Genomic DNA, 24,900 nt, shown 5'->3' on the forward strand with positions numbered 1-24,900 from the left:
CTCCTGGCCTCCTCCTGCTCCCCCTTTCTCGGAGCCCCCGCCGCGCTTTGTTCAGCCATCCCCAGGCCACGCCATCCCTCCGTTTCCAGTTCTTTGCCCGCACAAAAAGCGCAGCTGCCAGTTTGTCCCCCCTTTTGGGATCTCTTCAGGCTGTTACAGCCCCACTCGTGGCCTCGTGGGCCGGAAGGGCCGGCCCGGGTTACGGCCTGCCCTTTGGGCCTCTCTCCAGAGGCGAAGGCGAGGGCTTGAGCCCGAGCATGGCGGCAGGACCGTCCTGGGGGAGCTCCCTCCTGGGTGACTTTGTGTTTTATTCTTTAATCCTCCCATCCCGGCCCAGGGCTCCAGCCACTGCCTGACCCCATCCCCAGGATGCCCGAGGCCGCCCCACTAGCTCCCGCCACCCCCATCCCCCAAAGGCTTCTCTTAGAACGAGGCTGGCCCATCCGGGGCTTGGCTGAGATCCCGAGTCATTCCCGGCCTCTAGAGCTGGGAGGCCGCCCAGGAGCCCCCCCCCCCCCCCCCCGGCCAGCAAGGGGAGAGGGAGGGAGGGGGAGGGGGACCAGAGACTCCTGAATCCCCCCTTTGACAGGGACAGCATCTGCAGGCCTGCAGCTGGGCCCAGACCAGTCCTTCCCCCGCAGCGGAAATAGCTGGGGCCGAGGAGAAGGCGGCCTTCCCCTGGGGAGGGGAGGGAGGGGGCGCAGCTGCTTTTTACCCAGGATCTGGGCCTCCAAACGAGCTTTCCCAGAGGCGCCAGCTGCAGCAGCAAACAGGGGCCCCTCCCGCATCCTGGCAAGGGCAGAGCCCCCTCCCCTCCCAGGCTCATGCCCCCAGGCTCCGGCCTTCCCCTCCCCCCTCCTCCCCCTCCTCCTCTCCCCCTCCCCCCAGTTATGGGGCCTCTGGATGTGGGGGAGCGTCAGATTACAAGGTGGGCTGGAGAGGGGGGCGGCCCCTCCGCTGGGAGAGGCTGGGAGGCCCCTGGCCGGAACTCTGGCCTCCCTCCCTGGCCCAGCTCTCAGCTCTCCCCACCCACACTCTGGGGCCCGTAAATACCCCTTTAATGTGCTGTCCTTTTGGCCAGGCTCCTGCCTCCAGCCCATCCCGAGCCAGCAGCTGGGGCCAGGCAAGCTAGCGGGCCTGTGGGGGAGGCAGCCCCCCTGGGCTCTCCCCTGAATTCCTGACGGTCCCCCGATCCCGCCCCAGAGATGCTGCGCACAGTGAAGCCATTCATCCGGCTCCTGCCCCTCCTTGGGTGAGGGGGGCGGGCGGGGGATGGGGCAGAGCCCGTGTGGGGGCTGCTGGGGGTCCCGGGAGGCCTTTGCCAAGCGTGGGGGCTCTGAGGCCCCGCGTGTGTGACTGTGTCTGTGCCCGCGGCCCCGGGGCGGGGGGCTCCCCTGTTTGGCCGGCCCTCTAGAGGAAGAAGGGGAACAAACGCATTTCCACTCTTCCCGCGGGCCGGAGTGCCATTTGGTAGCCCCTGGGGCCACGGGCACACGGGCACATCATGGCGGCTTCACGGCATGGCATCTCTCCCGCCTGCTCTCTGCCAGGCAGCGCTCAGACCCTCCTCTCCGAGAACGTTCCCGGCTTCCTTTCCCCAACATACAAAGTCTTTTGCCCAATCTAGGGGGCCCTGACGGGTCTGTTGGAAAGAGGGTAGATTCCCCCTCCGGAGCCCTGGGTTCAGATCCTGCCTGGGGCGAACTCGATGATCCCAAGTCCTTGTTTAGACACGCTCGCTCGCGGTGAGGCTCCAGGAGTGCCTCCTCTGGATCTCAGGCTCCTCAGCTGTGAAATGGGTCTAAGGGAGGCAGAGGGGCTCCATCCGGTACCTCCCACAACCCGACCTTTCTGGCCCCGGAACCAGGGAAGGCCGTGCAGTTCCAGGACGAGGGTCCCTCGGGGAGGGAGGACAGCTGGGACGTGGGCAGACCCCACCCAGAAGCGAGCTCCGAGCGGCCCCTTTCCTGGAGCCGGGGGGACACTGGGCACCGGCAGTCCTGCAGCCCACAGGCCGAGGCCCAGAGGGAGGGGCGTCCCGCTTCCAAGCTGAGACACTGGGAGGGCTGTTTGTGGCCGTTACTAGTGCTTCAGCCCTTGTCCCCAGCTCTCCCCTCCATGCTCTCTATTTAAAGAGCCCAGGCTGAGGAGCCAAGAGCTCCCATTTCATCTCCCTCCTCCCTGCTGCCTGCCCCCCTCCCCCATCTGGGCCTCAGTTTCCGTCTCTGTAAAAACAAGGAGACTGATCTCACCAATTCTCGAGAGGACTAGCTAGGCCTTCCCTGGGCTCCCACAGCGAATGGAAGGAAGCCAAGTGGTTTGGCTTTTCGCTTTTCGCATCCCTCCCTTTCCATATTGCTGCCTTTCTCCTCCCCTCCCTCCCAGCCGTCTCGGCCATTCCTTCACCTCGAGAACCTGCCTCTTCTCGGGGCCCTGGAGATGGCAGAGAGGAGGGTCTGGGAGGAGCTCGGGGCGAAGGGGAAGAGCAACAAGAAGCCCGAGGAGAAACGCCAACACGCGCCATCTCAAATATCAGAAATCTCTATGTGATGCTTTCCAGGGCCCAGCCCTTAACTAGGACAGCAGGATGGCGAAGGTGAGGGCTCCACAGCTGGCTCCCATCAACTGCACAGAAAAGGGACCCAAGCCTGGAGAGAGGGTCCGGGTCCTCTTCTTCCCTGGAAGAATGAGGCACAGCTGGGTTTCCTCCGCCATGCAGGACCGTGTTCTTTCTCATCCACCCTTGCCCTCTCCGGGCCCCAGGCAGAAGCTTAAATCCAGAAGGCCCCTTGGAGGCCATCTAGTCAAACTCCCTCATTTTATGGAGAAGGAAACCAAACCCCCAGATGCCCAATGGCCGGACAAGCCACCAGCGCCACTTTTCTTTGTACCAGGAAGAGTTGCATTTTGGGTAATTGGCACTAAATGACATCCCCTTTTTCCAGTCTCGAAGTGCTTTCTCCTCAGAATTCCCCATCCTAGGAGGCACACAGGGCAAGGAGGATTATTATATTGGCCCTATTCTGCAGAGGAGGAAACCACGGGGGAGAGAGGCAAACAGATAGATCCAGAGAAAGGCAGAAACAGAGGCAGAGAGAGGCCCAGAGAGAGAAAGAGGGAAGGAGAACGAGAGGAGGAAGACAGGAGGAGAGAGTGAAAAAAAAAGAAGAGGAGGAAGAAGAACTCTATGAAGAACTTTCCATATAACCTCCTCCCCAAACCCCATCAGGCATCAGTCCCAGGACTTGTGCATCTCTGGTAGGGACAGCCCCTCCCTCTTCCCTAAAAGAAAGACTCTGGTTATAAAATCTCTTTTCTAGAAAGAATTCTAGGCTAGGCATGAAAACACATAGCTTTCAAACTCCTTTTGCTGCTCCTTACTTGCTGGGTAGTTCAGTGAGCAAACCACCTTCCCACTTGGGCCTCAATTTCTCCATCATTTTATAGGTGATAATGGTTATTGCCTTTGCCTCATTCACAATGCCATAGCAGGATCCAATGTCATCATAGGTGGTAGAAGGGTGTGTTAGAAATGATGCCCCTAGGAAAACTCAAGGCTCTAGAGCAGGGGTTGGCAACGTATGGCTCTTGAGTTATATCTGGCTCCACCTCCCAACTGGCCAGAGCCCCAGGATGTGCCCCAGGGGGCCCTTCAGCCCCCCACCCCATATTCCAGCGCCTTCCGCCTTCGGCCTCCATCCTCCTCCTTCCGCAGGCTTTTATGGCTCTCATGGCCAAAAAGGTTGCCGACCGTTGCTCTAGAGACTCGGAGGAGGGTAGCGGGTTACAAAGAGAAGAGAGCTGAGTTTAGCTCCCAGTGAACTGGGTTTGAATCTTAACTCTGACCCAGGTGATTGTGCCAAATTTACTTGGCCTAGAGATTTGCCTCAGTTTACTCATTTGTAAAATGAAGGAATTGGACAAGAGGTCTCTAAAGTCCTGCCTGACTCTAAGTAAAGGAGTTCATGGTTAGAATCCTATTCTTCCTGTTAACAGGCTGGGTTAAGTATGGGCAATCGCTTTACTTCTCAGTTTTTGCCCTCAGAGGGCAAAGAGATAGGGGTAGACTCTGAGGCCTATTCCTGCTGTGACTTCTCTCACAGAGGATACGGTGGGTGTGGGCATGCTCATGAGGAAGACCATACTTATGTTTGGGGGCATAACTCACCTTCCTGCATGAAACTCTGGACCTAAAACGGCAGGAAGTCATCTACTTCCACCCTGAGGAAGGGGTCACACAAGGCCCGGATGCGCCACACTGTGCTTTGGCCAATGAGTGGGGGAAGAACGTTCTCATAGGGAGTGGGGTTCACAACATAGAGGTAAAACAGGACACTGCAGATGGACAGGACCAAACCTGCCTTAGACAAGATTGCCCAGGATTTCCTAAGAGGAGAAAGGCGAAGAGAAAGTAGGAATGAAGTTACTGCTCTCCAGGGGAAGGCATACTAGCTTGGTATAAAGAGCACAGGACTTGGATAAGAATCTCAACTCTGTCATTCATTTCCTATGGGACCCTGGGTAAGATGTTAAGCCTCAGGTTCCTACTATGTAAGAGACTTTGATTGGATGATGCTTAAAGGTTCCTTTCAGCTCTGACATTCTATATTCTAGTTCCAATGTTCCGTGTTCTAGGAGCTTATCCAGCCCAAATATTTGATGTTCTAAAATGTTTTCTAGCTCTGACATTCTATGTTCCAAGGCTCCTCCCACCACTGACTTTTTATATTGTTTTAACTTTTGGGGGGTTTGGAAAAAACTAACTGAAATACCAAAGAAGAGAATTCCAGACCCCTGTCCCCAACACTTTCTACGAGGTACACTAGGAATTGGGCTAGGAGCTTTGTCTTTTTAAAATTGATTTTTAACCCTCACCTTTCATCTTAGAATCAATATTGATTGTAAGGCAGAATAACAGTGAGGGCTAGGTAATTGGGGGTTAAGTGACTTTCCCAAGGTCACATGGCTAGAAAGTATCCGAGGCCAGATTTGAACCCAAGAGCTGTCACCTCTAGGGGAGGAGCTCATTACTTCTAGAGGCAGGCTGTTTAAGTGTTGGATAGCTCTAATCATTAGAAGGCTTCTCCCTCCCTCCTCCTCAACTCCCCCTGGCTATCAGAAGTTTATCCCTGGAAAAGCTAGGTGGCTCAGTTGGATTGAGAGCCAGGCCTAGAAATGACAGGTCCTGGGTTCAGATACTTCCTAGTTGTGTGACCCTGGGCTAGTCATTTAACCCCCTAATGCCTAGCCTTGCCACTCTTCTGTTTTTGACTTGATACTAGGACAGAAGGTAATTGTTCTCTAGGATGAACTTGTCCAATTCCTTACGTTGATCCCTATCTAACTTGGTCTCAAGGCCCTTTGCCCATCCTTGTCGCTCTTCTCCAGACACTCTCCAGTTTGTCAGTATCCCTAAAATGTGGTACCCAGAACTGTCTGAGCTTCTTTAGAGGTCATTTGACCAGGGCAGAGGGCAGTAGGACTATCACACCTCTTTGTTTCTGGATACCCTGACTCTCGATGCAACCCAAGATTCAATGGACTTTCTTGGTTGCCATACCATACTGCTGAGTCATACGGACTCCTATGGACTGTAAGTTCACTGAGATCCTCAGATCTTTTTCAGGCAAACTGCTGTTTCCCCATGTTCAATTTGTGAAGTTGATTAAAAAAAATAGCCCTCAAATGCATGACTACATTTTATCCATATCAAATGTCCTTCATTCGATTTAGTCCAATATTCTAGCCTACCAGGGGTCTTTATTTGGATCCTCATGCCACAATTCCGAGCCTTACCCATCCCCAATAGTCTGTCCTCAGGAAATTCCATCTATACTTCTATCCAAGTCACCCATAAAAATGTTAGGCAGTAGAGGGCCAAGCACAGAGCCCTGAGGTAGGTATTCCACTGGAAACATTCGCTATGCCCCCTTATGTCTTATTTGGCAAGCCCATCACCAGATGGTGTCAAGGCTTGTTGCTCCAGAATTGCCCCAGAGCGGAAGGTACATTGATGTGATGCCAACCAAGTCCTTGCCCTTGGGTAGGCTCCCATGGAATGTAGAACTTATGTATACCTGTAAGACCAGCTCTACTTACCCGGACCCTGTCTGGTTATCTTCTTTTACAGGGGTGGGTGGTCGAGGCTTCTAGGGCAGAAGGAGAGAGGGAGGAACTTATTAGGAGTTGGAAACTGAAGATAACAAATTCACTCTCCTCCCATTTAAAACTGAGGCAAGATGGATAGAGTATCATGTTTGGAGTCAGGAAGATGAGTCTTCCTGAGTTCAAATTGGGCCTCAGACACTTACTAGCTGAGTGACCCTGGGCAAGTCACTTCACCCTGTTTTCTTTAATGTGCAAAATAAGCTGCAGAAGGAAATGGCAAATCAGTCCAATATCTTTGCCAAGAAAACTCAAATGGAATCCTGAAGAGTCATGCACAATGTGATTAGAGACATTGGCCAATGGATGATAAGATTACATATTTCAAGAGTTGGAAGGGGCTTTAGAGACCAGTTAGGTAAAAATCATGGTGACCCTTTGATTTTTAACCATGATCTCCCAGTTTGTTATGACTCTGAATGTTCTGTGTGAACGTTCCCTTTCTATGCTGATGGCTCGCCAACACGCTCATTACAAAGTACTCTCATTCATCAAGGAGACAACATCCATGGAGAAAAAGTATATTCTTTATTAAAAGGCTAGGTTAAAAAGTAAGCATCTGAGAAGGGCCACTGGGTAGGCACAGGGCCAGATTCCAAGTATGTCCTAACTGGGGAACTGATTAGGACAATCTGGGGCATATAAATAAGCATTTCTTAAGGGATTTTGGAATATCAGATGGGCAAATCACTTATCAGTTTGCCTCACCGAAACCTCAGACAATAGAACATAGATCAAGGCTCTGAGGGGGCTTAGAGATCATCCAGCCCCAGAGGGGAGTGGGGAGAGGGACAGATGGTTCATGGAGATATTGCTAGGAGTCTGGGATCCAAGAATTGTCTATGAATTTTATCTAGAACCAGTGTGTGTGTGTGTGTGTGTGTGTGTGTGTGTGTGTGTGTGTGTGTGATGTGGTTCCTGAATCTTTGACATTCAAGAGAATACTTGAAAATGTTGGGAAATAATGCCGAAACCCTCCTCTCTTCTCCCAGAATTTTACTAATGGGGAAACTGAGACCCAAAAAGGGAAAATCCCCTGAGATTAGCTATGGGGCTAGTTTGTTCTACTCTCCTTCACTGAAAGAATTGATGGAGGCAGGGAGGGACGAAAAGTGGGCTCACCTTCTTCTCTTGGATACGCAAGCTTTTCCTTTTTAGATTTTGGTACTGGGCCTGGTCCCTGTACAAATCCAAGATAGCAGAGATTGTTCCAAAAATCTTGGGGTATCCAGTTTTTTGGGGGCACAGTTCTGCTCTCCATGGATGTGTGATCGAAGAGGGGAAGGGGTGTTCTGGGATAAAGGTGGCAACGAGGTGTGGCATGTTGGAGCCCCCCCCCCCTTTCCTCACACTTCCCTTATTCTTTGTACTTTGGGGAGGTCTGGGGTGTAGCTAATAAGGCATAGCAGCTCAGCTCTCCTGATCTCTGGTTATCTGGGGGGGGGGAAGGAGGAGGGATGGGGATGGGCAGCCCTGTAAAACACACGAATACACTCAGTAGGGTACTGTTTGCCCATATTCACCGAAGAATTTCCATTTGGATATCTTCTACCTCATCTAACACATCTCGGATATCCTTTTTGAGAGTCTGAAATCCAGAAAAGAGAAAGAGCATCTGTAGTTTCTCAGTCCCCTCCTGCCCCTGCCCCCCACTGCTACTAGTTCCCGAGCCCCCCCTTTCTCCAGCCCATTTGTCCCTCTTCCCCCTCCTCCTGGGCCCATCTATTTTTATCTTTTTCTCCATTCTACTGCCCTCTGCTGGCTCTATCTGCCCCCATCCTTCTCTCTGCTTCCCCCCAACTCAACTTCCTCTTTCCTCCTGTCTCAGGACACTGTCATCTGTTCCCTCAGCATATCCCACTGCCCTAAATGCTTGGGGATCTCTCAGGTGTTCAGGCTCTGGGGCAGCCCCAAGCTTGGGTCCCCTGTGGTCCTCTCTGCCTCTGCCCCTGCCCTCTGCCCAGGTAGGGGCTGCTCCCCAGAGGTCTAGTTGTGGCCAGTCACCTTTCGCACTCTGCCCCCAGTTCCCGCCCAAGAGACAGGTTAGCCTACCAGAAGTCCTTCAGCCTGGTCGTTCAGGGACATATGTACTTCACTCATGCCATCCCACACCTGAGCAGGGAGGAACAACAGACTTGGCCACCTCATAGAACTCTTCACACCTCTTCCACCATCTCACCCCATCCACCACGGTGGACTCTACACTGGCTAGTCCCTTATTGGCCCATAGGATTCTGCAGACAGCTGCCTTAGACATTCTTCTAGGAACCAGAAAGGGTAGGTGTGATGACAGCTATGGGGGGCCTTGGGCAAAAGTCCCTTAACATTCCTAAGCTTGTTTCCTCATCTGTAAAATGGGAATGAGTGCTTAAGCATCTCCAAGGGCTGTTGGGAGGACAGTGCCTCAACCACCTCAGATAGCTCTATTATTGAGTTATCTTCTCCAACACGAACACCATCAACTTCTTATGTTCTCATTCTGGGAGAATGGCAAAGAGACTCTCAGCTGAGAATGAGGAATTATGGTTGTTCCGTTGGGTCTGGCTTTCCATGACTTCATTTGGAGTTTTCTCAGCAAAGATATGAAACAGGTTGCCATATTTCCTTATTTTTTCAGATGAGGAAACTGAGGCAGACAGGGTTAAATGATTTTGTCCCCTGGAATGAGGAAACCTGGGTTCAAATCCTGACTCTGCCACTCACACGTGATCCTCTTTCAACCTCATTTCCTCACGGGTTAAAGGAGGATTGGATGATCTGATGATTTCTAAGGGCTCTTCTGGCTCTGATATCCTACAGTTATCTGAGGCTTTGAAGCAAGAGGAAAGGTGTTTGTGGGCGGGGCCTGAGAACCGGGGTAGGTGCAGTTCCTAAGCATGGTCACAAGGTGGTGCAGTGACTCCACACTTGTCCACAGCCTTATAGCGTCCACTCATACCAACTGCTCCCTTTTGTTTAATAATAGTGTTTATATGGCACTTCGTGTGCCAGGCACTGTGCTGAGTGCTTTGCAATGACCGTCTCATTTGACACAACAACGCTGGGAAGCATTAGTAAGTGGCTAAGGAGGATTTGAACTCAGATCTCCCCGACTCCAGGTCCAGCACACTCCTACACCTGAACCACCCTGTTGCCTCCCTAGGACAATTAATTGATTTCAGGTATCTTTGAATTTTAAAAATGAAGACAGAGAAACAAAGTATTTTTAAATGGTTTTAGATGATTGAAACAACGTTTCTAATTTTTAGAAATTTAGTATCAGACAGGTGTGTCACTAGCTCAGAAATTTAGAGACAAAATATCCATTATCCCCAGAATTGAAGTATCTTAGCATCTTGGCAACAAAAATCTAACAATCCTGGAAATTAAGACTTAGAATTTTTGCAACAAAGTGTCTTAGCATGAGCGACTACTGGTGGGCATCGAGCTCTGAGTTCTAATTCTAACATTCTAATCTTAAAGACTAATGTTTCTTTGAATTTTAGAAACAAAATTATACATTCTAAGAAAAAGGTCTCAGAATTTCAGAGACAGAGTAACGGAGACTTTCAGAGACAAACACTTTAGCCACAGTATGGGAATTTTCCAGAGTTTCACTCTTTATTCAATTAACTCTTTAGAAATATAGTGCCATCATGTATAATCCGTATCAGATTGTTTGTCACCTCAGAGATAGGGGAGGGGAGAGTGAGAATTTGGCTCAAATTTAAAAAAAAGGTTAAAAATAGTTTTTTTCCATACAACTGAGGGAATAAAAGAAAATATTAGTTAAAAAAGAAAAATAATGTCATATTTTTAGAATTATATTGAGCTTGAAATCCTTAGACACAGAGGGGTAGAATCTAGGAGAATATTTTAGGCTTTAAAAACTGAATCTTAAATGCAGTTGGAAGGTTTGAATTTGAATCTCATTGTTGTCAGTTGTTAGATAATGGACAAATCCCAGAAGGCTCTGAGCCTCACCTTTCCCCATCTGTAAAATGGGTATAACAATATTATAGAAATCTTCATTAGATCATAGATTCAAAGGGTCTTATCAAGAGATGGATCGTCTTGTGCAACCCCTTCGGTTTTGTAGATGGGGAAGCTGAGGCTTGAGAAACGGAAGGAGCTGGTCAAACTCTCACACAGCTGTTCTATCTTTTTCATGAGACACAGCCAGGATTCAACCTCAGGTCTCCTGACCTTCAGATTGTGCGAGGCTCTTGGTCCCTATTACTGCCTTGAGCACTTTTCACCACCACAGAGCTTGGCAAGCCACTGGGAACAGCAGTTGCGGCTACCATAGCTATTATTATCACTAGTATTTTGGAGGAATTCAGAGGCAGGACAGTTCCCAGGAGAGGAAGGATTCAGGCTCTAGTCGCTCACTGGCCCAAGTCACTTTTCCCACAGACCACCACTGGGAACATGCGGACTAGGTCAAAGTCTGGGGGTGGAGCTGGGTCAGTTTGTTTGGGAGGCCGGTGAAGGGATGGATGGCCCATCCTTAGAGAAACCACTCACCTGAGGAGATTGGTGTGTTATCTCTGTGAGGGGTGTCTTCTTTCTGTCATAGGACAGCCTCATTTGATGCACCTCTTTCTGGAGGTCAGGAAGGGGGATCTTAGGAGGGTGGCTCAGTGCCCTTGGGTGGGTGGGCAGTGCCAGGGTAGATGGTGGCACTCCAAGGAATCCCAAAGAGGTGCATATCCCATATATCAATGGGCTTAAATCACCCTCATCTTCATATCCCCTGCCCTCTGCCAACTCCATTCTAAGCTCTATGCCCTTCCTCGAAGGCAGATGGGGGCGAGATGGTGGGAAAAAATAGGAAGAGTGGCAGATCATCTAGCAGTAGGCAGTGCTTTCAGGAGAATGGGGGGATTCTGTCTGGAGGCTTGTCCTTCCTGCCTGGGATGGATCATAGAGAGCCAACAAAGAACTCTTCTCTCCCTCCCATGAAGGATCCCAATACTTAAGAGTTCTCGGTCCTGGCACTGCCCCCTCCTACCCCCAGGCATCTTTCTGGAGGTGTCCTTAGGAATATAGGACTGTAGGATGGGGGAGACCCTCCAGCTCATCTGGTTCAACTTTGAGGAAACTGAGGCTCAGAGTCTTGTCCAACATCACCCAGGGATTGTCAGAAGACTTATGCTCAGGTCCTAGGACCAGACATCCAGAGAGGCCACTTTCCATCACACTGAGCTTCCTCTGGGATTGGAGGCCAATGAGGACCAGCAGCCAAGGGACAAGCGGTCCCTCTAGAACTGTAGTGGTGGATCTATGGCATGTGTGTCAGAGGGGGCACTCAGAGCCCTACGGCATGTGCACTGTTGCCCCAGCACAGAGTTCACCAGTTTGTTACTAGAAAGCCAGAGAGGTGTGGGGCTGGGCTGCTCCCTTCCCCATCTCCACACACACCGGGGACATTTCACACATCACCCACCCCTATGAAAGGTTCACCATCACTGCTGTAGATTGCTAAGCTTCTTTTTGTCTTACCTGAGGCTTCTCCGTGAAGTGGGTCTCATGAGGGCAGATTTTTTGTTTTAGCACCCGTACTGTTCTTGGGTCCTCCATCATCTGGGGACAGTCCTTTTCCTGGGACATCCCAGGAAGCCCCCATTAAAGTAATCTACCACAGCTGGATCAGGGTGGGGGGGAGACTTCTCATTCTTCTCCCACAACCTCTGACCTCCCCCCACCCCTAGGGTCATTTCTCCACTCCCATGGCTCCCCTTACCCCCTTCCTCTTCAGATCTTCCCCCCACCCCTTCCATGGGCTACTGGTAAAACAGGCCCTTACCCAAGCCAGAATCTGTAACTGGCGCTGATGATTGGGGCACAGGGGGTCAAATTCCTGCCTCAAGTCTGTGGGATCCATGAACTCCTCGAGCCGTTCCCTCAGCTCTTGATTCACATTTTTCTATAAAGAGAGATTGAGAGGATACCGGATGGAGTCAGAGGAACCGGTTCCATTTCTAGCTCTGTGACTTACTATCCAGGATATCTTAGGCAGCTCCCTTAATGTTGCTGGGTCTCAGCTGCAAGATGGACGAGTTGGATTAGATGGCCCAAGGTTCCTTTCATTGCTAAATCTCATGAAATTGGAGGAAGCCTAATGGGCCCATTTTTCTGATGGGAACACTGAACCTGCACTCTGCTGTCCCTCAGATGAAAAGCTGTTTCTCTTACTTCCTTTTCTTGCCTTTCTCCATGTGGCCATGGTTAGGATAAAACCAGAAGGTCTGGCACACTAAGATCTGCCCAAAGGCTGGCTATGGTCTTTGACTCAGGTCGCTTCAGCAGCCTCACAGCAGCCTCTGTCCCAGTGAGCCCTGCTGTCTGAGGAGGGCTTGGGGTTCTCCAGAGCTCTGCTATTAAGACAGGGCAGAGGACCACAAGAAGCAAAGGAGAAACGGGTCAGGAGCAGCCCGCATCTCATCTGAGGTGGGCCATCTGGCTGGGAGAGAAGTTCTAGGAAGTCCCAGACTCACTGGGGGGAACTGGGCAACGATCATGTCTCAAAGGAAAACCCTCCCTGATCTCTCCTTCTTCACTTGCCAACATGGATCCGGGATCTAGATTGGAGAAGAGCTTTAGAACAGAGAACATCAGGGCTAAGAGAATGTTAGAGGTAAAAGGGGACTTAGAACAGGGGATGATAGAGTTGGGAGAGGCCTTAGAACAGAGAACATCAGGGGTAGGAGGGCCTTGGAACAGGGAATGCCACAGGTAAAAGGGAACCTAGAACAGGGAATGTTAGAGCTGGGAGAGGCCTTAGAACAGAGAATATCAGAACTGGGAGGGAGCTTAGAACAGGGAATATCAGGGCTAGAAGGGGCCTTGGAACAGGGAATGTTAGAGGTAAAAGGGGACTTAGAACAGGGAATGTTAGAGGTGGGAGAGGCCTTAGAACAGAGAACATCAGAACTGGGAGGGAACTTAGAACAGGGAATATCAGGGCTGGAAGGGGCCTTGGAACAGGAAATCGATGCCAATTAATCAGAGCATTTATGAATCAAGTATTGTATGCCTGCAGACAGTATTAGGTGCTGGGGACAAGTACAAAGAATGAAACAGTCTCTCCTTGAAAAGAGGTTGGTTACATTGACACGTGGGAACACTGAGGCCAAGAACTTCAATCAGATGACCAAAGGCAGGCACTGAGAGGACAGAGCAGGCTATTCTTTGAACTTTATTCTAGCTCCTGATATAGAGCCATCATGGTGCAGGGGGAGGAATCCTGGTCTAGGGCTTGGGAGGACAGAGTACAGATCCCATTCTCAACCTCCAGGCCTCCTCATTAGCTCTCTCACAAGGCAAGCCCCTTAGTTCTTCCGTGTGCCTCAGTTTTCTTATCTAAGATGGGGACAACGATATTTTCCTGCCCATCCTCCAGAACAAAAAACCAGACAGCACTGTCCCAATGAGTTATTAGGTCCTCCCTATTACACAGATATGATGGCATAGGACAGGTTCAAGGACTCTTCACTGGCTCCCTGATGGCTAGCGAGTAAACAAAAAATAAAGGAGGTCAGTAAATAAAATAAAGTAATTAAGAGAGGCTGAAGACAATTTGAAAAAGGAAATACATGAACTAAAACAAGAAAATGAAGTTTTAAAAACCAGAATTGGCCAGCTTGAAAACGAAGCAAAGAAGGCAAAAGATGATCTACAAAGAAAATCAGACCAGAAGGAGAAGGATGACCAAAAAGCCAGGGATGAAATTCAGTCTTTAAAAAACAGAAATCAACAAATAGAAGCAAATGACATCACAAGGCAGCAAGAATATATTAAACAAAATTTTAAAAAATGAAAAATTTGAGAATATGAAACACCTCATTGATTCAACCAAAGATCTGGAGAACAGAACTAAAAGAGACAACTTAAGAATTATTGGTTTACCAGAACATCATGATAAAAGAAAAGGTTTAGACAGCATCTTACCAGAAATTATCAGAGAAAATTGCCCTGAAGTTCTCGAACAAGAGGGAAAAGTGGAAATTGAAAGAATCTACAGATCACCTCCTACATTTAATCCACATCTGACAACTTCCAGGAATATTATAGCCAAATTAAAAAAACTACCAGACCAAGGAAAAAATATTATAAGCTGCTAAAAAATAAGTCATTCAGATATCAGGGAACCACAGTTAGGATAACACAGGATCTGGCTGCATCTACATTGAAGGACTGGAAGGCATGGAACACAATATTCTGGAAAGCAAGAGAACTGGTTCTACAACCAAGAATCAACTCTCTAGGAAAACTAACTATATTATTGCAGGGGAAAGTATGGTCATTCAATAAAATCGAGGACTTCCAAACATTCATCAATAAAAAACCAGACTTAAACAGAGAGTTTGCTGCCCAAACCCAGAACTCAAGAGAATCAACATAAGGTAATTAAGAGAATGGGGGGAGGAGAAAAATTCTTTTCTTTAGGGCCACAACAAGTTCAATCAATTTGTATCCCAAGAAGAAAAGAAGATATTGGCAAATATTAAAAATTGTTATTACCATCAGGGTAACTAGAAGAAGTTTACATAGAGGGAACAGGAACAAACTGAATAGGATGAAATGTCAAGCGATATATATATATATATATATATACACACACACAAAACTAGGTGGGGGAAAGAAGGTAATAATAAGAAAAATAGGAAAACAAACAAAAAGGAATAAATTTATATTCCATAAAGAAGCGTGTGGGACCAACAGGGAAAAATAACAATACACTATGAGGGTAAAGAGGTTAAAGAGAGGAAATATTCAATACTTAAGTGCATTGAAATCAACTTAAAGAGAGAAGAACAATCAGATCCATTGGAGCAGAGAATTGATTCATGCCATATAGAGAAGTAGAAGGGTAACAAATGGACTGGTGGGGAGGGAAGCAATACTAGGGAGGGAGAGGGCTTGGGGGGGGGAGCACAGAGTAGAGTAGCTTTAAAGAACAATAAGAGGGGAATAAGAAGGGAGGGGGGAGAAAGGGAAGTACAACAAGAGAGGGCTTTATAGGAACTGATTAAAAACAAAACACTGGTATAGAAGGAAACAGTGAAAAAAGAAAGGACAGGACTAGGAGAGAGAATCAAAATGTCTGGGAATGCACAGTTGATAATTATAACTCTGAATGTGAATGGGATGAGCTCACCCATAAAACAGAAGCAAATAGCAGAGTGGATTAGAAACCAAAATCCTACCATATGTTGTCTATAAGAAACACACATGAGACACAGACATACATAGAGTGAAAATGAGAGGATGGAGCAAAACCTATTGGGCTTCAAATGAGAAAAAGAAGGTAGGGGTAGCTGTCGTGATCTCTGACAGAGCCAAAGTAAAAACAGATAAGGTTAGAAGAGATGGGGAAGGTAACTACATCCTAATAAAAGGCAGTATAAACAATGAAGAAATATCAGCACTCAATATGTATGCACCAGATGGTATAGCTTCCAAATTTCTAAAGGAGAATCTAGTGGAACTCAAGGATGAAATAGATAGCAAAACCATACTAGTGGGGGACCTCAACCTTCCCCTATCAGATCTAGTTAAATCAAACCAAAAAATAAATAAGAAAGAGATAAGAGATGTGAATGAAACCCTAGAAAAATTAGAGTTCATAGATATATGGAGAAAAAATAAATAGGGACAAAAAGGAATACACCTTTTCCACAGCACATGGAACATTCACAAAGATAGACCATGTAATAGGGCACAGAAACATGGCAAACAAATGCAAAAAAGTAGAAATAATAAATGTAACCTTCTCAGATCATAATGCAATAAAAATAGTTATTAGTAAGAATACATGGAGAGGCAAACCAAAAACTAATTGGAAATTAAATAATATGATTCTCCAAAATAATTTAGTGAAAGAACAAATCATAGAAACAATTAATAATTTCATTGAAGACAATGACAATGATGAGATATCTTACCCAAACCTATGGGACGCAGCCAAAGCAGTTCTAAGGGGAAAATTTATATCACTGAGGCATATATTAACAAATTAGGAAAGGCAGAGGTTAATGAATTGGGCATGCAACTTAAAAAACTAGAAAATGAACAAATTAAAAATCCTCAGATGAAAACTAAATTAGAAATACTAACAATCAAAGGAGAAATTAATAAAATTGAAAGTAAAAGAACTATTGAATGAATAAATAAGACTAGAAGCTGGTATTTTGAAAAAACAGATAAAATAGACAAAGTACTGGGAAATCTAATAAAAAAGGAAAGAACCAAAATAACAGTATCAAAGATGAAAAGGAAGACCTCACCTCTAATGAAGAGGAAATTAAAGCAATCATTAAAAACTATTTTGCCCAATTATATGGCAATAAACATAGCAATCTAGGTGATATGGATGAATACTTACAAAAATATAAATTGCCTAGATTAACAGCAGAAGAAATAGAATACTTAAATAACCCAATATCAGAAAAATAAATTGAACAAGCCATCAAAGAACTCCCTAAGAAAAAATTGCCAGGGCCTGATGGATTCACAAGTGAATTCCATCAAACATTCAAAGAACAATTAATTCCAATACTATACAAATTATTTGATATAATAAGCAAAGAAGGAGTCCTACCAAATTCCTTTTATGACACAAATATGGTACTGATTCCAAAGCCAAGTAGATAAAAACCAGAGAAAGAAAATTACAGACCAATCTCCTTAATGAACATAGATGCAAAAATCTTAAATAAAATACTAGCAAAAAGACTCCAGGGGGCAGCTGGGTAGCTCAGTGGAGTGAGAGTCAGGCCTAGAGACAGGAGGTCCTAGGTTCAAACCCGGCCTCAGCCACTTCCCAGCTGTGTGTCCCTGGGCAAGTCACTTGACCCCCATTGCCCAGCCTTACCAATCTTCCACCTATGAGACAATACACCGAAGTACAAGGGTTTAAAAAAAAAAGACTCCAGCAAGTGATCAAGAGGGTTATCCATCATCAGGTGGGATTTATACCAGGAATGCAAGGATGGTTCAACATTAGGAAAACCATCCACATAATTGACCATATCAATAAGCAAACCAACAAAAACCACATGATTATCTCAATAGATGCCGAAAAAGTCTTTGAGAAAATACAAGACCCATTCCTACTGAAAACGCTAGAAAGTATAGGAATAGAAGGTCCTTTCCTAAAAATAATAAACAGTATATATCTTAAACCATCAACAAGTATCATATGCAATGGGGATAAATTAGAAGCCTTCCCAATAAGATCAGGTGTGAAACGAGGATGCCCACTATCACCTCTATTATTTAACATTGTACTAGAAACACTAGCAGTAGCAATTAGAGAAGAAAAAGAAATTGAAGGTATTAAAATAGGCAATGAGGAGACTAAGCTATCACTCTTTGCAGATGATATGATGGTCTACTTAAAAAATCCCAGAGAATCAACTAAGAAGCTTGTAGAAATAATCAACAACTTTAGCAGAGTTGCAGCATACAAAATAAATGCACATAAATCATCAGCATTTCTATATATTTCCAACACATCACAGCAGCAAGAGGTAGAAAGAGAAACACCATTTCAAATCACCCTAGACAATATAAAATACTTAGGAATCTATCTACCAAAACAAACACAGGAATTATACGAACATAACTACAAAACACTTTCCAAATAATTAAAACTAGATCTAAACAACTGGAAAAACATTGACTGCTCATGGGTAGGATGAGCTAACATAATAAAAATGACCATTCTACCCAAATTAATTCATTTATTTAGTGCCATACCTATCAAACTACCAAAAAAACTTTTTTACTGAATTAGAAAAAACTATAACAAAGTTTATTTGGAAGAACAAAAGATCAAGAATATCAAGGGAAATAATGAAAAAAAAACATGAAAGAAGGTGACCTAGCAGTACCAGATATTAAGCTATACTATAAAGCAGCTGTCATCAAAACAATATGGTACTGGCTAAGAGACAGGAGGGAGGATCAGTGGAATAGACTTGGGGTAAGTGACGTCAGCAAAACAGTGTATGATAAACCCAAGGAACCCAACTCTTGGGACAAAAATCCACTATTTGACAAAAACTGCTGGGAAATTTGGAAAACAATATGGGAGAGATTAGGTTTAGATCAACATCTTACACCCTACACCAAGATAAATTCAGAATGGGTGAAAGACTTGAATATAAAGAAGGAAACTGTAAGTAAATTAAGTGAACACAGAATAGTATACTTGTCAGATCTCTGGGAAAGGAAAGATTTTAAAACCAAGCAAGAGTTAGAAAAAATTACAAAATGTAAAAGAAATAATTTTGATTTAATTAAATTAAAAAGTTTTTGTACAAACAAAAACAATGCAACCAAAATCAGAAGGGAAACAACAAACTGGGAAAAAATCTATAACAAAAAATTCTGATAGAGGTCTAATTACTCAAATATACAAGGAACTAAATCAATTGTATAAAAAATCAAGCCATTCCCCAATTGATAAGTGGGCAAGGGACACGAATAGGCAATTTTCAGATAAAGAAATTAAAAGTATCAATAAGCACATGAGAAAGTGTTCTAAATCTCTAATAATTAGAGAAATGCAAATCAAGACAACTCTGAGGTATCACCCTCACACCTAGGAGATTGGTTAAAATGATAGCAATAATGAATGTTGGAGGGGATTTGGCAAAATTGGGACATTAATGCACTGCTGGTGGAATTGTGAACTGATCCAACCATTCTAGATGGCAATTTGGTACTATGCTCAAAGGGCTATAAAAGAATGCCTGCCCTTTGATCCAGCCATACCATTGCTGGGTTTGTACCCCAAAGAGATCATAAACAGATTTGTACAAAAATCTTTATAGCCACGCTCTTTGTGGTGGCAAAAAACTGGAAAGCGAGGGTATGCCCTTTAATTGGGGAATGGCTGAACAAATTGTGGTATATGTTGGTGATGAGATACTATTGTGCCCAAAGGAATAATAAACTGGAGGAATTCCATGTGAACTGGAGAGACCTCCAGGAATTGATGCAGAGTGAAAGGAGCAGAGCCAGAAGAACATTGTACACAGAGACGGATACACTGTGGTAAAATCTAATGTAATAGACTTCTGTACTAGCAGCAATGCAATGACCCAGGACAATTCTGAGAGACTTATGGAAAAGAACGCTACCCACATTCAGAGGAAGAACTACAGGAGAGGAAACACATAAGAAAAACAACTGGATGAGTGCAATATAGAGTCTCTTAGCCTCCAGTTTCCCTCCATCTCTAGTCCATCTTCTCCCCAGCTGCCAGGTTATTTTCCTTAAGTGAAGAATTGACCATCATGCCCCCTAGTGACTCGCCAGACCCCAATGGCTCCTTATTATGTCTGGGACTGAATCGAATGGATTCTTCTACTTGGCACTTAAAGGTCTCATCCTGTCTTCCCAACCTCATTATCTATTACTTCTCACTAGGTGCTCTGTAGCCGAGCTAAACTGGTCTCCTTGTTGTTCTTCATGCCAGACATTCATCTTCCCATCTCTGTGCCTTTGCCCAAGCTGTCTCCTACACCAGGAATACCGGTTTCCTCTAAGAAGCCACTCAAAAACCACCTCCTACCTGAAGCCTTTCCTTATCCCAAGCTGCTTTCGCCTCTGCCATGCTCCCCCTTACCTTCTACATACAATCTATATGTTGCCTCCCTTTCTAGAATATAAGCTCTTGAGGGTAATGATTGTTTTACTTTTTGTCTTTGTATCTTTATAACTTAGCACAAGGCCCAGAACATAGTAGGTGTTTAATGCTTGTTATCATCACAGTAGATCACTGGGACTAGAGTCAGGGAGTACCTGAATTCAAATCCAGCCTTAGATGTTTATTAGCTGAATGACCCTGGGGCAAGGCACTTAACTTCTATCTGCTTCAATCTCCTCAACTGTAACCTGGATTAATTAATAGAGCTGACCTCACAGGGTTGTGGAGGATGAAACAGAGAATAATTGTGTTTTATTTATTAAGTGCTTAGCAAAGAGTAGGTGCCATAGAAATGCTGAGCCTCCTCCCCACCTCTTTCCCATTGAGAAAAATGGGAAGAGGAGAGCTATGCGGGAAGGACCATCATGAATGGATCTTCCCACCTGGCTCAGAGCCAACAAAGCCATTTGCTCAGATTTCCTCCCATCACACCCTCCTCCTCCCATCAGAGGGGAAGCTCCTTGAGGGCAGAGACTGCTTTTCCCTTTCTTGGTATGGCAACCTTCTTGGCACACAGGCTGTTAATTGTCATACTTTGGTTTTCTTTTTCTTAAACCTTTACCTTCCGTCTTAGAATTAATACTGTGTTTTGGTTCCAAGGCAGAAGAGCAATAAGGGCTAAGCAAAGGGTGTTAAGTGACTTGCCCAGGATCACACAGGTAGGAAGTGTCTGAGGCCAGATTTGAACCCAGGACCTCCCATCTCTGGGCCTGGTTCTCAATCCACTGAGCTGCCTAGCAGCCCCCTATAATTTGGTTTTCCAAGTCAGAATCTGCATTTAGTATTTTGCTTTTTTCCCTGCCCAGGGTCCCAGTTGGATCTTAAATAGCTTTCTAAGGAACTAGAAGCCCAGGCCACTCATTCTTCATTTGGGGATGTGCTCTGGGGAGTTTAACTGAGCTCTTCTGGACTCTACTATCTACTATCTACCCAGTATCATTCAACTTGAGGACAGTTTAAGGGTACTTAGGGATCCGGGGAGGGGGTTCCTACCAGTCTTTGGTTGCTCTGCTCTAGCTCCAGGATGGTGTTCCTCTCCTCAAAGGGGCGCAAGTTCACCACTGAGCATCGAAGAAGCCTGGGTTGGCCTGGTACCCGGTGAGCCGACATAGGCGGTGGGGGTGGTGGTGGAGGTGGTGGGTATGCTTGTAATCTCTCTCGGCTGCTGGAGGAAGGCAAGGACACAGCATAGTCAGTATCCAGGAGTTGGCAGCCACATTGTGAAGATGGGACATGCTACAAGGGGCAGCCCCTAAGACGTGGGGTGTGTGTGTATGTGTAGTTCCTACCTTGGTCATACAAACAGTGGGAGGTTGAGGATACCATGTGGGGTGAGCAACACTGTGCATAAGATTAAGGACTTAGCAGGGAGGGGGGCTCAGGAATGGCGGGCTAAGGGTCTAGGGGGGCTGGCATGGGATGGAGCACTCATGGAAAGGTCAGTGAAGGGTAACAGTGTTGGAGATCTCACGTGAGGTTATCAGGTCTCAGAAGACAAGGTGTCCTCCCCAGGAGCCTTCCTTTGACCAGACTCACTATGTATATGCATAGGTAATCTGGAGGAAGGGATTTGCCTCTGACTTCTTTAGAGGTAGCCCTCTCACATCCACTCCTAGGGCCAAAGCCTTCAGTGTCCCAGATTGGAGGGCTCTGAGAGCTGGTTTCTGACAGCCCTAGGCCAATGAAGCAGGGCAGAGGCCAATGAGGAGGGTGGGATGGAGGGGAACTCTGGGATAGTCACTTCTGGAGAGAGAACCCTCCCAATGGACTGAGAAAGATCCATGATTAGAATTCCCTGGAACTTAACTCCCATGAAAAGTCCCAAGTCTGCCTACTTCATCACTAACTAGGATTGCTCTCTTCCTGGGTCTGCCTCCTTCTCTCTTGACTCTCCCACCCTCTTTCCCTGCCTGTCCCACATCTCTTCCTTTCTCACTGTCTTTTCATCTCTGTCTCTCCCTGGTCTTTCACATATGTTTTCTCTCACTCTTTCTACTTCTTTATTTCTGTCTATCTCTCTTTCTTCTCCTATTTTTTCCTGTTTTTCCCCCCTGTTTTTCTAGTGAAGCTGCCTGTTGTGTAAATTTCTATCTCTGTGCTACTTTTCTCTCCTGACTGACTGTCTTGCTTTAGTCTCTGTTCTCTGTGCTTCTCAAATCTGTTTTCTCTCTCTCAATGTCCTTCTGTTTCTCTTTATCTCTTTTTCTGAATTTCTGTCTTTTATTTCTTCTCTTTTTTGTCTCTGTAGCAAGACTCTCCCGAGCTGTGGTATTTTTTCCCCCTTAAACTCTCCCTCCTGCCCCTCCCCACAGACCTGAGTGGTGTGTGTATGTAGTGGTGGAGATGTTGGCTTCTGTCTGTCTTATACTTAAGTCCCCTGCCTGGTGCCTGGGCTTCTGTCCAGATCTCCATGCTTTTGATGACCCAGAGCAGCCCCAAACCTTCTTCCCTTAATGTTATTGAGACAAGGAAACATAGAGATCTTTGAACTAATAGACTAGAACTCTTAGTAAACAGAGCACGTGAAGGCCAGAGAGATTTTGCAGACCACCCCCTGCCCCTCTTTTCCAAGGAGGGGCCCCCCCGAGCTCACCTTCTAGACCACGTCTAGTCCGATCCCCTCATTCTAGGGATGATGAAGGAACTAGCTCAAGGTTGTGGGTCTAGCAAGTAAAGAGAGCTGAGATTTGAACTCAGACCTTTCTGCCTCTGAATGCAGACTCGCTTTCCCAAGCCTCCTCTGGTTACGGTAGACCTGAGGTGGCTGGGCATGTCTAGCCCCAACTCTTATGCATTTCGGATCTCAGAAGATGAGTGAGCCGAGGGTCTCTCTCCCTTCCCAGCCACTCTGCCCAGTGTCCGGCTTCCAGGTCCCCCCCTGCCCAGATCTTAGTTTGGCTACTTACAATTCCCCATGTGGGTTAGTCCAGAGGTCCTCATGCATCGCGGATCCTGCTAGGGGAAACTCAGATAGGGGCTACTGTTTGGGAAAGGGGAGTGGGAGCCTGCCACGGACAGACTGAGCCCTCCCTTTCCCACCCTGGCCTGGATATAGGACCTCAGTCCTCCCCTCCTATGGGCAACGCAGCTGCCCAGGCGCTGGGGGCGACCTTGTCACAATGGGCTTGGGAGGAAGGGGTGGAGCCTGGCTGGGCTGGCCAGGAGAGTCACAATGGACCCAGAGAGGCCAGCTGGAAGCTGCTCTCCAGCGCCAGCCGCCTCCTCTAGTCCTTCCTGCTGCGGACAATCCCACCATCGAACCCTTGAGGAGTTGGTTGGGATCTTAAAGGTACCTCGGGAGATCCTCAAGTTGTCCCTATGCCTGCTGGGCATTGCTGAGCCCTGGCGATGCCGACAGGGGCAAAGGCAGGACAGCCAGGGGAAATGATAAAGGAGGGGCGATCCACCGAGGGGGGGCACTAGAAGGAAGGGAGACTGGCAAAGGAGAGAGCGCCAGACTTGGAGGTGGGAAGATCTGAGACACTTCTTAGCTGTGTGACCCTGAGCAAGTCACTTACCCGCCTTTGCTTCGCCCTTGTCCATCTGTCCTGGACTTGTTACTAAGAGCTAGAGGAAGGGGTTAAAAAAAGAAGAAAGTAGGATTTGAGTGGGGCCTTGAAGGAAGGCAGGGGGCCGGGATGGGGAGGGAGAGAACATGTCCAGAATTGGGAGATGGAGCGTCTTGCTCAAGGAACACCGTTGCCGAGTGTGTATTGGAGGATGAGGTGTGAGGAGGGCGAGGAGGAAGGTAGGAGGCGGTGAGGTGGTGAAGGGCCTCGAATGCCAAGCAGAGCATCTTATATCTGATCCTGGAGGCCCTGGAGTTTGGAGCAAGGAGATGATGTGATCGTTCTCGTGTGTTGGGAAAATCAGTTTGGTAGCTAAGCAGAGCATGGACCGGAGTAGGAGGGTCTTGAAGCTGGCAGAACCCCCGGCAGGCTGCAGGAACAGCCCAGGTGTGACACGGTCATGAGGGCCTGCACCAGGGTGGAAGCAGCAGGGAAGACCTGAGACCCTTCCTGGCCATGTGAGGATCACAGTAGCAGAGGAGAGCAAAGGAGGCCCTCTGGAGATGATCCAAACGGACAGGTTCCGGCCTCGGTTGGCCTTGGGGCTGAGAGACAGCGAGTGCTCCAGGGTGACACCTGGATGGCGAGCCTGAGGGCCGGGGAGGAAGGAAGGCAGGAGGAAGCGGGACAGTTTAGGGAGAAAGAGAGCGAGTTCCGCTTTGGAGATGTTAGATGTCCACTGGCTGGCCCCCTCCTTCCTTTCCAAACTCCTCACGCCTCATTCTCCGGTACATACTGTGCGATAGAGTGATCTCTGGGCTGCTCCATGAGCAGGACGCGCCTTCTCCCCATCCTGGACACATTGTGGGAGATGTCTGGTAGGCAACTGGAGATTAGCGCTCTCCAGGGCAGCTGGGGCCAGACAAGTGAGTGGAGGGATGGAAGAGAATTCAGAGTGGAGTCCAAACCTCCCCCGTTTTACATGTGAGGAAACTGAGTCCCACGGAACTGAAACTGACTTGCCCAAAGTCACCCAGGTGGCAAACATCGTTTGGCTTGACCCTCTCCTTCCAAAGAGAAGAGTTTAACTGTTTGCTGCCATCTTTGTTTTAATGTCCGCTTCATTTCTGGATGTATCAGTCCCTTCTGCCCTACCCAGAGGGCCTTGTAACACAAGAGAGGAAAAAATAGAGCTGGCCCAGCAAAGCGGACCAGTTGTCAACCAAGCCTGCCGTATGTAGTGTCCCCCACCCATTATGGAAGAAGGGAGGCCAATGGGCTTTCTCCCTCAGGTCCCCTCGGGCCAGCTTTGCCATGAAAACAAAAACATGTTTTCACTTATTGTTGGTCTTTCCATGGTCTTGGCTGTAGCGTGTGTGTGTGTGTGTGTGTGTGTGTGTGTGTGTGTGTGTGTGTGTGTGTGTGCATTTGTCATTTCCCTCCCACTTTCTCATTTTCCAGATAAGGAAACAGAGGCCTGGAGGGGGAATTGATTTGCCTAAGGTCAGACTGATAGGAAATGAG

At 47.2% G+C, this 24,900-nt stretch overlaps 1 protein-coding gene across 1 annotated transcript; it reads right to left on the bottom strand.

The window, feature by feature from the left end:
- Positions 1–4,190: 4,190 nt before the first annotated feature.
- Positions 4,191–22,811, bottom strand: CCDC188 (coiled-coil domain containing 188). The gene is made up of 10 exons (XM_044658908.1): positions 22,774–22,811; positions 20,861–21,032; positions 11,954–12,073; positions 11,650–11,748; positions 10,672–10,749; positions 8,218–8,277; positions 7,689–7,753; positions 7,288–7,345; positions 6,100–6,149; positions 4,191–4,386 (listed from the first exon to the last, which is right to left on the bottom strand). The coding sequence occupies exons 1-10, from the start codon at positions 22,809–22,811 to the stop codon at positions 4,191–4,193; spliced, it is 936 nt and encodes a 311-aa protein (XP_044514843.1).
- Between the last annotated feature and the right edge of the window lie 2,089 nt (positions 22,812–24,900).

Source organism: Gracilinanus agilis, chromosome 1, assembly GCF_016433145.1.
Source record: "Gracilinanus agilis isolate LMUSP501 chromosome 1, AgileGrace, whole genome shotgun sequence".
NCBI lineage: Eukaryota > Metazoa > Chordata > Mammalia > Didelphimorphia > Didelphidae > Gracilinanus > Gracilinanus agilis.